This window comes from Clinocottus analis, unplaced genomic scaffold (assembly GCF_023055335.1).
Source record: "Clinocottus analis isolate CAN_PGR_092001 unplaced genomic scaffold, fCliAna1.0.p SCAF_17, whole genome shotgun sequence".
Classification (NCBI taxonomy): domain Eukaryota; kingdom Metazoa; phylum Chordata; class Actinopteri; order Perciformes; family Cottidae; genus Clinocottus; species Clinocottus analis.
Window position 1 is genome coordinate 8315819 of NW_027175898.1, and position 15942 is coordinate 8331760.

At 43.2% G+C, this 15942-nt stretch overlaps 3 protein-coding genes across 5 annotated transcripts; 1 reads left to right on the plus strand and 2 right to left on the minus strand.

Annotated features, from left to right (window-relative positions):
* Positions 1-1375: 1375 nt before the first annotated feature.
* On the plus strand, positions 1376-5120 carry lrr1 (leucine rich repeat protein 1). Of its 2 annotated transcripts, XM_068580670.1 has the most exons (5): positions 1376-1919; positions 2652-2750; positions 3362-3614; positions 3828-4302; positions 4395-5120. In XM_068580670.1, exons 1-5 carry the CDS (start codon positions 1737-1739, stop codon positions 4648-4650), a joined length of 1266 nt encoding a protein of 421 aa, XP_068436771.1. In that variant the 5' UTR covers positions 1376-1736; the 3' UTR covers positions 4651-5120. The 2 variants fall into 2 exon arrangements, with proteins under 2 accessions (XP_068436771.1, XP_068436772.1); XM_068580671.1 differs by lacking the exon at positions 2652-2750.
* A 113-nt stretch (positions 5121-5233) lies between these two features.
* On the minus strand, positions 5234-7584 carry LOC137787929 (protein kintoun-like). Its single transcript, XM_068580700.1, has 2 exons — positions 5699-7584; positions 5234-5610 (listed from the first exon to the last, which is right to left on the minus strand). The coding sequence occupies exons 1-2, from the start codon at positions 7430-7432 to the stop codon at positions 5326-5328; spliced, it is 2019 nt and encodes a 672-aa protein (XP_068436801.1). The 5' UTR covers positions 7433-7584; the 3' UTR covers positions 5234-5325.
* A 2103-nt stretch (positions 7585-9687) lies between these two features.
* klf11b (Kruppel like factor 11b) lies at positions 9688-13316 on the minus strand. 2 transcript variants are annotated; one of them, XM_068580701.1, is made up of 4 exons: positions 13005-13316; positions 11966-12244; positions 10530-11493; positions 9688-10285 (listed from the first exon to the last, which is right to left on the minus strand). In XM_068580701.1, exons 1-4 carry the CDS (start codon positions 13041-13043, stop codon positions 9984-9986), a joined length of 1584 nt encoding a protein of 527 aa, XP_068436802.1. In that variant the 5' UTR covers positions 13044-13316; the 3' UTR covers positions 9688-9983. The 2 variants fall into 2 exon arrangements, with proteins under 2 accessions (XP_068436802.1, XP_068436803.1); XM_068580702.1 differs by lacking the exon at positions 13005-13316 and adding an exon at positions 12406-12559 and having other exon boundaries at positions 11966-12243.
* Positions 13317-15942: the final 2626 nt, after the last annotated feature.

A 15942-nucleotide genomic window follows, 5' to 3' on the forward strand; every position in this document is an offset into this window, starting at 1 on the left:
CAGACTCTCAGCTCACTGGCTTCTCAAGTACAGCGAGAAGTAAAGAAGCACTGGAACGAAGCTGACATTCACTTTTGTGTGTGGTTGATACAAATAAAAAATGTATGCAAGTAAAACATGAAATGCAGCATGTTGTTTTGACTAGCAAAACGTTTACTATTATTAAAGCAATATAGCAAAAATACTCCTTTGCAAGAAAGAGTACAGAAGTATTATCAGCCCAAAATACTTGTAAAATGTTAAAATATTACACAGTCTATTACTTTTCGGATTATTATTACCAATGTATGAATGACTATTTAGCATTTTAATGCTGTTGTCGGAGTAGTTCAAGCTATACCAGTGCATCATGTTTATAAGATTATGATTTATATTGAAAATCTGAATCTACAAAGTAAGAAACGCTATCAAATACATGCATCTCCCTGGTCGTTCTTTCTGTTGACCACTAGATGCCACTATTGCTAAGGACTATATTAAAAAGGACTATATTTTCATGGTTTCAACAGTAAAGATTTAAAGAAAGAAAGACAGAAATAATAAAATTGCTTTTCAATTTTCTTCAGCAGTTTTAGCTCAGTAGAAACTTCAGTGAGCAACATGCAACAGGGCAAATGTGGACCGTCGAAAGGCCAAGAAAAAGCGAGTAAGTGGACCTTGAGTGAAGAGTTTTTGTCAAACCTCTATTGGTTGCTTTATGAAACCGATCAGCTAATAATGTAGACTGGGTGAATGACATAGTGGTCTTTGATCTTAAATGTGACTGCATTAGAGAATATGAAATAGTCATTTTAAAATAATTACAATTTTGTAAAACAAGCGACCACACATCCCAGTGATGGAAGAAGTGCTCAGATCTCAAAAGTAGTAATGCAACACCGGTAATACTTGGTTGCAAGTAAAAGTAAACAGATTAGCATCAAAATATAGCTGCTTGAAGTACCAAAAGTAAAAGTTGTATATTCATCACATGTAAGGCCCATTGCAGAATAACATATAGTCAATTATGTTAAATTGATGAATTGTGATGTGGAGATTATCTTTACATAATAATACACACATCATATCCAATTGATGATTTTATTTTGGATTATTAATCTTAATGTCAAAAAAGTGATTAGTAACTAAAGTGAGCAAATAAGTAAAAAGTAGGCTTCAATATTTGTAGTTTAAAGTATTATGAAATTAAACAATCAGGTAGAGAATATGACACGTTCTTCATAACTGCACAGTCTTTGAGTAAATGTACTTTCCACCAGCCGTGCCACGTTTTATTGATCGTTTATTATAAAGTAGTTGTCTGTCTCTGGGTCTGTCCCGCTCCTCTTAAACGCGCGCCCGCTTCCATGACGTCACTTCCCACGCGCGCGATTTCATGCTAACGGCAGCTAACCACACCGACTAAACAGAGGGGGCCCTTTCACACTTTGTCAAGACACCGTGGAGCTCAGAGCGTTTTCCCCGCTGACGACCCGGTTCCCTCACGGTGTATCGAGTCTCCGACAGCCGGGCAGAGGCAGCTGCCGCTCGGTAGAGACGGCCCCTCGGTGTCCGGTTGTTGACATCCATGACGGGGACACTGTGTGTGTTGTGCCCGTAGCTCCAGCGCGTCACTGGCTCCGCGTTACTTCTCCTCGGAAGTTTCTTTCCTCCCTCTGGTATGCATTTAGACCCTCGGTTTGCTCCGACTCGGCCTTAAAGCTGGGCCACCTCGGGTGTTGGTTTAGTATTTGGGGATGAAGCTGCAGTGTGACGTAGAAGTGCTGAATCGGATGCTTCCCTCGTTTGGGATGAAGAGTCGAGGAAAGGGCACGAGAGCCGTGCTGTCCATCGGGAAGCACTTGGACAAGACGAGTCACCGCAGCAACATCTACATGATGATCTGCACCGCTAAAGACAGAGCAGGCTCCAAGTACAAGGTCAGTGTGTGTTGTTGATTGTGTGTACTGTACTGCTGCTGCAATTTCTTTTACATGTATTATTCTCTAGTTTGATACACGTTGTTTTATTTTGGCCGATCTGCACATGTAGGATCTGTTTATACTTCAGTCCATCCATCCAGGAAGGGGTCTTGACCCCTATTCAGCATGTATTTGCAAGATTAATTCACCAGAACAGCTCAGTGGTTGACTTTAGTTGCAAAGTATTTAAAAAAGACTTAAAAAGGAGAAAACAATTCAAACATTATGTCCATATTATTACTGACCTTTTAATATAATGTAGAAGAAGAACAAACTCTTTTGTATGTTTATGGTGCTATATTATTTTTGTTTGAGTTAATGCAACTTGTTAATACTGTTGTTGGTGTTATTTATCTCCTTAAATTATAATTTGAAAAATGTTTATCTGGATGCAATATGGCTAAATACATCTTTGTTCAATCTAATGTACTTTGTATTTATCTATGTATTACTCCTCATCAAATGCTGCCTTTGGGGGCTCTTCAGGAGATTCTGATATCAAACGGCCATTTAAATAGTGCAGTAAAAATATACACCTGCATGTTGAGGAAAAGGTTCCAAAGCTTTTGCTATTCCTGTCTCCGCTTGTTGAGACCGTGAATCACTCTTGGTTGAGCGGTCATGTGTTCCCGCCCTGCTGTTGCGTCGTGTGTTTTTCCATCACTGACATTTGCCAACTTTCACTTGCAGCTTAAAGACAACATCGAGAAGTTCTTTACTTGGTTTGTGGAGGAAGGCAAGGCCACTGTGAGATTAAAGGAACCCGCTATTGACATTTGTTTGAGCAAGGTACGACTTCCGAAGTTGTTGTGGTTGTTTTACCAGATTTTCAGGTTCATGATGAAGCAACTTTAAATCTTATTTCCTTTTAATGTCCCAAGACTCGACCTACATGTTACAATCGACAGACAGACGCAGTCAGTTGTTTTGACTGCAGCTGATGACTGGACAGTCACCATATCAGCTTCATTGTTTCCAGTTGCTTTAAAGCCCTCCCCGCTGTTTTGAGGGCTGTGGTGACCTTTCACTTATATTCTAACGTGGTTGAACCTGCCATGTTAAAAGACATGCACACACACACACACACACACACACACACACACACACACACACACACACATAAGTATGGCAGGGTAGCAGCAGGAACAGAATGTCCTACATCGTGGGCAATGTTGCACACAAACTTCAATCAACCTACAGGACAACGTTTTTTTATAATCACAAATAAATTGACCATACATTTAAATTAACATTAATGTTTATTCAAAGAAAGTGTCAAGATATTCCAGGCCAGTACATTCAGATATTTCAAGGAAACTAGTCATACACAAGCCCTTAAACTGCTTTTTCCTCTGACCTATGAATCTCACCAGTACCTTCATCTAATCATTTATTTGTAGGCGGATGCAAATAGCTTGAAGAACTTCCTCTCAGCGGCTCGTCTGGCAGACAGAGGAAGTGACGTCAATAGCTTTCCCCTCTCCACGCTTACTCCCGTTCGCGCCAGAGACGTAGAGCAACCCAAGAAGAAGCTCACCATCGTGTCCAAGAAGGACTACCCTCTCACCTCCAGCTTCCCCTACTCTCTGGAGCAGCTGCAAGTCTCCTACTGCAAACTGTCACGGGTGGACATGCGGATGCTGTCACTTAAAGGTAGAATGAGCCGACAGGGTTGTTGGCTGCACACTGAAACTTATATTTTGATTTCCAGTCTGTTTCTGAACTTTACTCCCATTTTGTTTTCATAAAGAAGATTAGAAGGCATTAGTAAGTTAAAGGTTAATGAGTTTAATGTCATGTCATCTATGGTACAATTCTAAATGGCTAGATTACCTCCTTTTTTTTAAGTTGCTTTTGTTTTTGCAGCACTCCGCAAGCTAGACCTCAGTAACAACCACATCAAGAAACTCCCCGCCACCATCGGTGACCTCAGCTGCCTCTCTGAGCTCATCCTCCACAACAACCACCTGGAGGCCTTCAGCGAGGCCCTCTGCCTGTCCACCCTGCAGCGGACCCTCCAGCTCCTGGACCTCAGCCAAAATCGCCTGCAGTCCCTCCCCGCTCAGTTCTGCCAGCTCAAGGAGCTGGTGAACCTCAAGCTGGACGACAACGAGCTCGTCTGTTTGCCGTTCCACGTGGGCCGACTCTCGAAGTTGAGGTTCCTGTCAGCGGCGCACAACCAGCTAGCCATGTTGCCCTCTGACTTCCGTAAACTTAGTCTGGAGAACCTGGACATGTTTGGGAATCCATTTGTCCAACCGAACCCTCTGGACCACAAAATGAATCTTACATTCCCGCTTCCACTCCAAGAGATGGCTTCCAGAGCTGTGGCCAACCTCAGGTTAGAATCAAACGTGCCTTGTATGTCACACTGTTGTCCTTGTGGCTCTCACAGCGACCTCCTCATTGTGTCCTTTCTGATTCCCCTCGCAGGTTACCATACGGTCCTCAACTCATCCCTGCCCACTTGTGTCGGGACCTAGAAGTTGCCAAGATGTGCGACTGCGGCCAGGTCTGCATCAATTTCTACATAAAGACGGCGGTCAGCATGAACCTGCACCAAGTCTCGCACACGGTTGTCCTGGTGGACGACATGGGGGGCACGGAGGCTCCTGTGCAGCAGCACTTTTGCTCCCTCTCTTGTTACTCCGAGTTTTTAGACAACTCATTCCAGAGAGGAATCAGATGAGGAAGAACAAACTTTTTTGTTTGACAGGAAATGGACAAAACTGCTGTGGATTTATGCAATAGATTGCAGGTTAAGAGATTCTGTTGGAGGATACAGTCGTCTAATAATGCCTTTACACAAAAAGGAGAATATTGACTCTTTTTAAAAGTGCTTAAAGCAGCTGGTTTTACAACTTGTATTGCACTTCGCTGTACCTGAATAGCACTGACTTTATGTAAGGATAGTGGACAGCCACACTAATACATCACAAATGTTTGTCATTGCCGCCGGTAAACGTCATGCATCGTCTTTCCTGTTCTTCCCGCCTCTTGTAGGCTCCCCAACTGACCTGCTTCTGCACGGCAGGGAATAAAGAAAGTAGATTAATTGGAGTTTCTTCCTGAACACAGTGCCTCAGGGTTTGTGGGCATTGGCGAAAAGGAGTTTGTTTTTACTGTGCTAATGACCTACAAGTTTTATATTCATGTGAAAAAGGCAATAAAATAAAATAATTCACATTGTTGTGCCAATGATTTTATTCAGAGACATTTAGATGATTTATGCATTGTGTATTTGATTTAAGTGATTGACGACAACGGTCAGGTTTTGAGAATAAGAACATTTAATATTGTTTAAATAAACAGTAACTTTCTATGATACAGGAGCACCACCTCACAGCCTCTGAACCCTCAGTCCTCAGTCGAGCTCATACATCAGGGAGTTCTGGAAGATGAACCCAGCAGATGTGGAATGGTCACTGATGATCGTTTCTTTTCCATCTTTATCAATTTCCCTTAATAACACAGGTGGCGGCTTGTTGTCGGGCTCTGGTCTGTGGAGGATTTGTGCCTTTGGCAGGTCATCTAGGTCTGTACTCTTCCCCTCATCCTGCTTCATGTTGTGGCTCTGAGGTTCAGTGGCTGTGGATGTTTGGGATTTCTCACTTGATTTGTAATTTTGAAATGCAGCGTCCACTTCCACCTACAACAGAAAGATATAAACAGCTTAGTGTCAACACACGTTTACATCCTTGTCTCCACAGTTTATGGTATTTCAGGACTCATCTTACCTCCTTTCTAATGTCTGAAGTCTTCATTTTAGATGGTGACTCCAAACAAGACATCAAATTGACTCCTCCCTCTTTTTCTACACACCTTAAATGTTCTTCAAGAACTAAACCAAGCTGGTTATCTGTTTCAGGTGTGGCCTCAAGCTTGTTATAATCATCAGGCAAGGAGTTTATTTCTTCTACAGAAACAGTAGCCCTTTGAAAACCTAGACCAGAGTCCTTGTCTTCAAATTGCCGCCTTTTCTGTTGGTTAGACTTTCTAACCTCTTTGTCACTTTCCTGTTTCTGCTCTTTCAATATCTCTTCCTTGATTTCTTGGCCTTTTCTTTTAGTCTCTTTCAATTCTTCTCCACTCTTTTCTCCTTCCTGTGTTGCCTTCTCTTCCACTACCCTTTCCTCTCCTGTTACACTTTCCTCCTCTTCCCTCCTCTGCTCCCCTCCTTTCTCATCATGACCTCTTTGACCCTCTTCATCAACTTTCTCTCCCCTTCTCTGCTGCCTAACATCCTTCACAGTATTTTGCTCCTCGCTGTCCTTGCTTTCCCTCTTTGTCTCCTTCCATTCATCCTCCTCATTCACCTCTTTTTTCTCTTCCTGACTCTCATCATCACAAACACTAGCCTGAGAAGACCCTGCAGCGTAAACGAATGCCTCATCAGAAGGAAGAACAGACAGCATGACTGTGAGCTGTCCTGTCTGTTTATTGAACTTGGCCTCTCCTTTATCTTCATCCACAGGGTAGGCTAAGGGCAGCTCCAGTCTGTAGGCTGGTTTCTTGGACGCCAGCAGCAGCTGCCTCTCTTTTACCTCCAGGCTGGCGTCTGAGGCCGCCTTCAGAAGGGGCATGGCGACGGTCACCACTATCTCTTTGGGCCTAGGGCTTTGGGCGGAGTCTCTAGCGTATCTGAAGTCTTGGAGATCCACGAATGAGCGATATTTTATTGTGTAGTTTGGCTTGGTGGGCTCTTTGATTTTCTTAGGCTTGTGGCTTTTAGGTTCAGCATCACTGCTGTTTTCCTTTGCAGCTGATTCTGTGGCCTTCATTTGCAGTGACGTTGTCGGTCTTTTGTCATCCGGGTATGGGAAGGCAAGAGGGTCCGGCTCCTCTGAGGGCTCCTTGGATTTGTATCCAGGAATGGATTTTCGGAGGACACAAGGCTGAGGGGCACCCTTGTATTTAGTGCTCATCTCCCTCACATTGTTTTTATCCAGAGTCACTTTGAAAGCTTTCTGGATTCCCTGAATGGCCGTGCTGTCCACCATGTCCATAAATCTCTTGTTTTTGCTTGCCATGTGCACAGTATCAGGGTGGAAGATGACATCATGGATCTTGATCTTCTTCCCTTTGGGGTCTGTGTCTTGTCTCCCTGGGGGCAGACTGTGAGGCAGGGACCAGCACTGTCCCCTGCGGCCGTCCTCCGACACCCCGCCTTTAACTGTGGGCTTTCCAACGTGTTCACTGGCGCAGATGTTGATGAAACACTTCTGCTTGCCGTCCACACTCGTCCTGAGAGACCGAAACGGTTTCGGGTTGATGAACTCAATCGTGTTTCCTCTCTCCTGCTCCAGGAGTTTGATCTCTTCTTCGTACCTTTTCTTATTCTCAGGGTCCGACAGTTCGCGCGCGTAATCGCGCAGCATTTCCCCGAATTTCTCGTCTTTGAGCGCTTTTGTCAGCCGGTCCACTTCTTCTACCGTCATGTCGAGTTCTCTCAGCTTATCTCCAACCTCCATGCTGACGACGACGATTAGAAATAAAGGTCTGAAACGTCCTAAAAGTGAGTCCAGAAGCGAAGTGAGCTAATTAAAGGAGAGGCACGGGCTGTTTTTCGTGTCGTTTTAAATCGTCAAGGTGTGTTTAGTTTCTGACCTCCTCGTTCGGTTGATGTAACCATAGCAACATGAAAGTCTTTGGTGCAACAAGGAAACTCTTCCCTGTGGAACTTTTTGTGTGTGTGCCGCGTTTAGATCCCACAGGATTTAATGCATGAATTAAAATATTTAACTGAAAAAATATAATCAGAAAAATTATAAGCATTCGTAATTTAATTCAAAATAATTGACCAAAATGAAATAGTGCCATGGCTGATAAAATCACACACACACACACACACACACACACACACACACACACACACACACACACACACACACACACACACACACACACACACACCTACAGTGTTGTGTTGTGATTCATTCATTCATTACATTTATGTGTGTGTACCTTTTGGCACTTAAAGTTCTATGACCTTACATATACACAGTTTTGCGCTTTTCTAAATAGACAATTTTCACAGCGGACATTTTGACAATTCAAACGGAAACATATTGCTATAAATACCCCTACAGTTATTTGAAGATCTCGTGTATTACTACCAACCTTCGTTAACATTAGTTGAATGGGTTTTATTAAAGACTAGCCTAAATAGAGGCTGCATTGTGTTTTGAGACCACACAGACAGCTTCTTATCTATGTCTAGTCTATATGTACACATATTCTTTGTGTTAATTTCACCTGCAAAACTATGCACAAAAAAAACTAAATAGAGCAAGAAAATATTCACAATTTAATTTTTAATGACACGTAATTTTAATCATAATTGTATGAAGCTTTTTAGTAGGCATCAAATGTGAAATGCATTACGATCACCTATACTAGTAAAATGTTCTAACTATGTAAAACTAACATGTTCTGCTGTAAATAGTGAAATTACATGAATTGGCCGCAAGATGTCACTATAGATCGCTGCTGAAGTGGCAGAGAGCCAGTGAAGAAGTCGGTCAGTAAGGCAAAGGGGCGGATACGCAGGAAAGAGAAGTGATTGGTCGCACCCCCAGCAGTTCATATTTCTCACTGTCTGATTGGAAGGGGCGTGCTGTTACTGGGTGTGGGACCACTGCTCATGAATGTGTAGGCGAGAGGGAGGGAGAGAGGATGGAGGCAGCACCAGCAGCATCTATAAGGCTCCTTTTTGTTTGCTTTATATATTTTCCACTTGCATCCTCACAATTTCTCCAGCTGAAATTGTCTTTCTTCTATAATTTCATATCTGCATTTATTACATTACTGCATAACCTGTTTACATTCCAATCTATATGTTAAACTACGACCGTGCACCTGTTTACCACAGCGTTATATATGGTCATAGTACTTGCCCAAATACATTTTATACATATTTGTGTCAGGGTTGTTGGAGGGAATATGAGAAAAAATAATTACACTTCCAACAAGTGCTTCACTGTGATTTTTTTTTTTGCACATTTGCCATTACTAAGAACTTATATTTAGGACCACTAAGTAAAAGAACAAGATATGTTTTCCAAATTATATCAGACTGGAAACATTTTTCCCTGAATACAACTGAGTGGTTTATTATGCAAGAGTCACACAGCCTCACCACCTCCCCATGTGACAGTGCTGGATGGGCTCAAGAGATCAGCAAATAAACTCTAAAACACTGCAAACAAATCTGTCTAGTCTGCTGACTCATCAACAATATCGCTCTGAGCTAATGAACAGTACACAATGTCCTTAAATGGTCTTACCAAAGAGCTTTCATAACACCTAATTTCATCCAGCCAGTGGACCAGAAGAGGGCGGTAGTGGGGGGAGTCAGCGCGTGACGCACACAGGATGTGGCCAGACACCACTCTGGGAAAGACTGCTGATTCTACCTCGATCCCACACTTAGGTTCACCAGAAAGGTCACAAAATGCACAAACACTGACTCACTTAATCTTTTTTATTACAAATATGTATTAAATAATATGAAAAGTTAGACAGGGAGATATAATCAAGGTATAATCGTAGTACTGATGGTTAATATTCATATCATTTTTGCGTGTTTTCCCAAAAATGACAAATAAATGCATTTTCATAATACAACAATCAATACATTCCCATATGTATATATATATATATATATATATATATATATATATATATATATATATATATATATATATATATATATATATATACCAGTATCAACACAAACAAAAAGAAAGTGTTGTAGGAAGGGTGGAAGGTGAAATGTATAAGACAAACTTCATACAAAGGCTTTGGCAAGAGTGCATTGATATTATCAAATATATCAAAGTAAACAAAAGAATCCTTTAAAGAAAAATACATGTACAAATGAGCAGTCGAGAGGAATAAAAGAGTCCAGTGCATGTTTTTCTGTCATTCCCATGAGTGAAATTAGGAGCAGCCTTGTGTGCTTGGCTGCTCCCGGTGTCCCTGTGGTATCTTGGGAGTGGGTAGGATGGCAGCGTTCATTGTCTACTTTGAGCCGGCAGGTACCAGCATGCTTAGTGTGGCAAGTCCTGGTTTAGGAGGAGGTGTCTTGCCAGCAGCCATTTTGTTCAGGCTCCGGACATCAGCTTGCCAGGAGGGCATTTTCTTTGTGGTCATGTGGCGGCGGGCGTGTTTGGTGAGGTGATCACTGCGCATGAATCGCCGGTCGCACACGGGACACACAAATTTCTTCTCACCCGTGTGTGTCCGCCGGTGGCGGGAGAGCTCATCGGAGCGGGCGAACCTCTTTTCACAGCCATCCCAGCTGCAGCTGAAAGGCTTCTCACCTAAGGGAGGAAACAAGGAGAGTAGGTAGTCAGTAAGTGAGTCAAACTGCAGTCATAACAACTTTACCCCATCGTGCCTAAGATATACAACAATGAGCTCACTTTCTTCCCGTCAAGAACGACAAATCCAAGAAAGGAATGTTTTACAAACAGGATGGAACACTCATCTGTGGTCCCAATTTCTTTCCACATCCTCACGACTATCAACCAAACCAAACACTTCTGAATGCAGTTAACCCCTCACCTGTGTGTGTTCTTAGGTGAGCCTTGAGGTGTGAGCTCTTAAAATATGTCTTCCTGCAGCCTGGAAAGTTGCAGACATAGTTCCTCCTGCGGGAAAAGTCCATCTTTGTTGCTGTTATACCGCAGCTGGGCCCCGCTGGCACATACACTGGGGCCGGGGCCAGAGGTAGCAGCTTGGTGTTGCCCAGAGTCATGACAGTCTGAGGGCAGTGAGGGGCCTGAGAGATAGAGGATTGAGGGAGAACTAGCATCACCGTGCCCTGGGGCATCGCCGAGCCCATGATGAGGGACTGCTGAACAGGGGCGGCGTTAGCTGAGGCCGGCTGGGGGAGGATGGGTGTGGTGGTGGTCCGAATCCCAGTATTGGTTGTCTGAACCGCACCAGGGATGAAGGCTGAGATTATACCTGATTGGCTGCTGACAGGGAACATCTGGCAGATGATTTGAGGGCTGGGGATTGAGGGCGGGGACATGGCTGGGGGAGCAAAGGGAGTGGGAGGGTTGCTTAGCGGCAGCATATTGACAGGAGTGGGGGTGGAGACACTGTTCAAACATGGTTTTAGGGGACTGGCGTAGTACTCTGTTCTTGAGGCGAACACCGTGGGTGTGAGAGGAGCAGGAGTAGATGGAGGTCTGGTTATCTGCTCAGTCTTTGTAATACGCTGCTGCTGCTGCTCGACCGTTGCAGCCGTTACTGCGTCTCTGGTTTTCTTTGGATTGGGGGCCACTGGAATGCGGTGTTGGCAGGGGGTGCTGTCTGCGGTGTGGCGGATGACGCTGGTCGCCATGGCTCTGCAGGGCTGTGGCAGAGGAGGGAGGGAGGGTGTCTTTTCAGCAATGGGTGCCAGGACAGGCTGATGGAGACCGGACCCACAGTGCTGTGAGGACACGGCCAGGCCAGAGCTTGACTGGAGCACTGTGCTGGATGCCTCAACAAAGCTGGGGCTGTGAGGGGGAGTCATACACTGCAAAAAAGGGAGGGAAGAACATTAAAAGATGTAACCAGTGTAACCTGACGACATGGTGATAAGGAGGGTGTTTCAAGATGTACAGGGGAATGTGCAGAGGTGGCAACACAAGACTAATGATCACTCTAAGTTATAAAGAGCTATAAACTGTGATTTTTATGACTCTTTATGACACTCTGTCTGAAGGTCAAACCACGTTACAGTATCATGACTTTTTCTGCTGCAGCCCCTCTCACCTGCCTGAGTCTCACGTAATAAACCATGAACACTTCTCTTTACACATTCACATCAAAAAGCTATTGATGGAAACCTTGACTCTCAGGAATGTTTACTAAACAAGCAGAAGTAATCTAAATGGTTTTCAAGGCTGTGCGATATCAGTGTCTGCTCTTATTGAGATGTGGGTTACAAATCTGACATACATATTATTCAATAGGTTGACATCCATACGGCATAAAAAGTGACTTACCAGGGAGGAGAGGGACACAAAGTCCTTTGGGGGCTCTGGAAGTTCTGACGGCATGAGGGAGTCACAAGAGTCCGAAGCTGGGGTTAGGGGTCTGGGCTTGCAGGGGTTTGGCCTGTTGCTGCCGAGGAAGTGGCCCTGGCCCCAAGAGCTCATGCACACCAGCGCTTCAGCGGCTTCCAGGTCGGTGTACTCCAGGCCACAGGTTGCACTCGGGACAGACTGTTCACTGTCATGCCTCCTTCTCTTTGCATAGGACCCGCAATGATCCATATACTCAGCCTGAAAGGAACAACAAATAAACTTCAGACAAAACAAGTGAAACGAAAGTACTTCAGTGAGGCATTTTTCAACTGAATTATTTGGTGAGCTTTTTATTCCATTGACCAGAATGGAGGGAAATCTGTGATTCCAGTTATCATCTGCTCTGTCACTGTTCCTCAATCTAAAGTTCCCATCCAAATTACACGATGCTTCCAATAAGGGAGAGGGGGTGTTGATGACTACTCCCCAGCCCAGCACGCACTGCCTTTGGCTCAGAGCCAGGACGCCTCCCATTGCCAAATATAGACCAAACAGTGACGTGCTGCTGAGATGAGCAATGTGAAATCCCCATAAAGCGGGTACGCATCAGGAAGTAACTTGTTTTTACGTTATAACTTTATTACGCATTATTACAGTGAACTAAGCAGATTGCAGATTCTCCACAAGCACATAGCCAGATGTAATAATGTGTCAACAATGACAGGCTACTTGTTTAAATGAAATTAGAGATGACCATAGATATGTGTAGGTAATTACATTTTTAAAGAGCGAAATATGGGTTTAGGGGTTAGGTTTACATTTAATATGGTTGACTTGGCATCGCTGGGATGATGCCGGGATTAATATGAATGAAATTGTATGAATATGTTGCATTAGCGTATGACTTATCTTTCGTTGTGAAATATCAAATCAAGTAAACAAAGTGAATGTTACTGGACGGCGAAATAAATGTCGCGCCCAAATTAAAGTAACGTAAACAGTTTTAAAAAAATCTTACCCCGTTTGAGTCCATTTCTGTAAATCTTCGCGATGGCATTGGGGAATAAAAAGTCGAAATATCACTTAGTGGTCGTCAGAGCCCGTACAGAACAAAGAGACGGCGGTTGCCAGATCTGCTGCCTGCGCCGGGGTAGGGTTGAGGTCGCTTTTCTCTCTGACTGACTCCCTTTTCTCTCAGCTGTGTGTGTAAAACACGGGGAGGAGGGAAAAAAAAGAAAAACAAAACTCACAACACGCACCGGCGGGTGGCAACACTGCGCCAATCACAATTGAGTGTGTGAGGAGCTTCGGCAAATGGGGGAGCAGAGAGCGCGTGAACAGTGCGTGCTCGCCGGACGGTTGGAGGAAATAGGGTGCGTGGCCGTTGGTGGGCGTGGCCGTGAGAGTCAGCAGTGTCAGGGTAAACCCGATGAACTGCCGTCCGTTAACTAGGCGAAAGGTCGATCCAGTCTATGCTGCATTTACGGGCTGTAGGAATAACCACGTAGAAATCAGACAAGAAAGGAAATTGTTTTTTTAACGGATCTAAAAAGATGAGCATCATTGTAATTGATATATTTTGACAAAGAGAAATTGCCAAGACTAGAAAGGAGTTCAGTAACACATAATGTACACACAATCTTCCTTTTTATACATGGGCCTATGCAAATTCACAAAAATGGCCTTCTATATTGTTACTGCGCATTTTTCAAGTTTAAGTGTTACCTATTTTACAATGAAAGAAGAGTGTGCCTACTTGTTTTATCATGTCTGTTGTTTGGCTGCTCAGGTGTGGATTACATATTAGTATGTTCCCCAACCCAGTAAAGAATATCCCTATCTACATTTTTTATTTAAAATTGCTAAATAATGTTAACAAGCCTTTGAAGAAGTGAGTTTATACTTAACAGGGAATGATTAAAACGGCTAGGTTGATTATTGCATTTTATAACACAGGATTTTGTTTTAGGGTAATATAAATAGACATATTCTGCTTGACTTGATTGCATATTACTTCTCCTTGCCAGTAAAAAAAATTGTCAAACTTTATCATCTACTTGAACGCGAGAGAGCAACGCGAGATATATAATTTTTACCACGTTTCCCACAATACCTGAATGCAACACCAGTGTCTCGATGAAGCGCGGGTTTCTGTCTTATTTTTTCTTAGGTGTCTGTGCAGCTTTCTTACAGAAAAAAAACAGATAAACAAGTGGTTGAATGTAAAAACTGCACAAACACATAGTCACAAAGCTTTATAGTAATCATAATGATTTCTTCGTCTATGTTATTACTGTAGTCCATAACCATCTTATTAGTGTAATAATGTATCACTGTCACTTCAAAAGTATGTTTCAAAATGTGATTTTGCTGCAAATCAAGTCACCAAGGAGAGGCCACCAATTAAATGCTATAAATGATAAATTTGGATACATGTTGCTTAAATACCCTATTTATGGAATGATTATCACTTTTTTTTGTCTGTGTGTGTAGCAACTCAAAGATTCGAGGGTGGAGCCAACCTCGATGCCCCATTATATACATATGTGGACCATACTCTTTTTTTTTTTAACATGAGCAGACAAATTCATTTTTTAAGAGAATCCAAGTGTACTGATGCACTAATTTTTCATCATGGGTGAAGAAAAAAAGAGTGTTCTTTGTTCTCCTGTTACTAAATGTATGCTTTGAACTTTATGTATAGGTAAGGCACATTGGCCTGTTTTTCCTGGGGGCCTATTGTCTGCCAATTCCTATGAGATCATTCTCACAAGCACATGTAGGAAAACTCAAATTGGTCTTGACCTACATATGCTGTTATATCACCAACTGCAATTGAACAAAGAGAAAATGTTCCAGAAGTCCTAATGAACTTCTGAAAGGCCTGATGTAAAAAAAAAGTTCACAAGGATTTGTAAATATTACCAATTGGTAAAAACAATATATTTTACCTTCTAGTCTGATGCTCATGAAAAGGACACTGGGTCTACTAGTGGTTTTAACACTAGTAGACCCAGTGTCCTTTTCATGAGCATCAGACGCATGATATTTTAGATTCTGACTCTAAGATTCCCTGCATATGTAAACAAAACTCACGTGACCTCACTTCCACACCTGGCATAACATTGGTAAATTGGTGTTTGTTTGCAACTTGCCAGCAGCAGAAGGTAGTATACAGCAGGTGTGTTCGCCCAGCCCTGCAGCGCCTGGCTGCTAACTGAAGCCGTGCCTCAGTATGACTCACGTAAGCATGACCTCAGAGAGCAATGAGGGCTTGGGACTGTGGCAGTTTAGCTGCAGTGCCAGCAGTTTGTGAGAAGACAGGGGAAGAGGGAGGAGTTACGAGGAAAACGTGTTCACATGCAGGCATGACAGGCAGCCCGGGTCTAAGCACAGCAGCCTGTTTGTGATATAAGTGGGGCAGGCCGCTTCAACTCAGTTATGGAATCTGGAGGAAAGGTTACGCTGGCCCTATCTGGGCCTCCACATGCACTCCTCCCCTGTCCGGCCAACTCCCCCAACTCAAGAACTCCAAGAGGGGGAAGTTGCCCCAGCAGGGTTAAATATATCACCCAAGGACTGTATTTCACTAAAAGCCTTCAGAGCACTGACAGGCAGCCATGTCATCTAGACAAGAGTGTTATTTCCACATTAAGTAAATCCACTCAGAATGTAAAATGTTGTCATTAGTTAGAAAGCCATTACACATTTGAGCACAATCAACCCAAACCGTATTAATTAAAATACATTTTGTAAATATCCCGAGTTCATAAATTCTAATTTACATCGTTTTACGTTCATGTGGGAGCACACATTTACGTCTCAATCCATTTTGATGCATCCTAACTCACATTGAGGACTGCAAATGCATGACATGGTTGCAAAGATTTTGATAACATGTCTTAAGAGAGCAGTAAAAGTGGTGATACTTTAAGTATATCACAGAAGAGCCACAA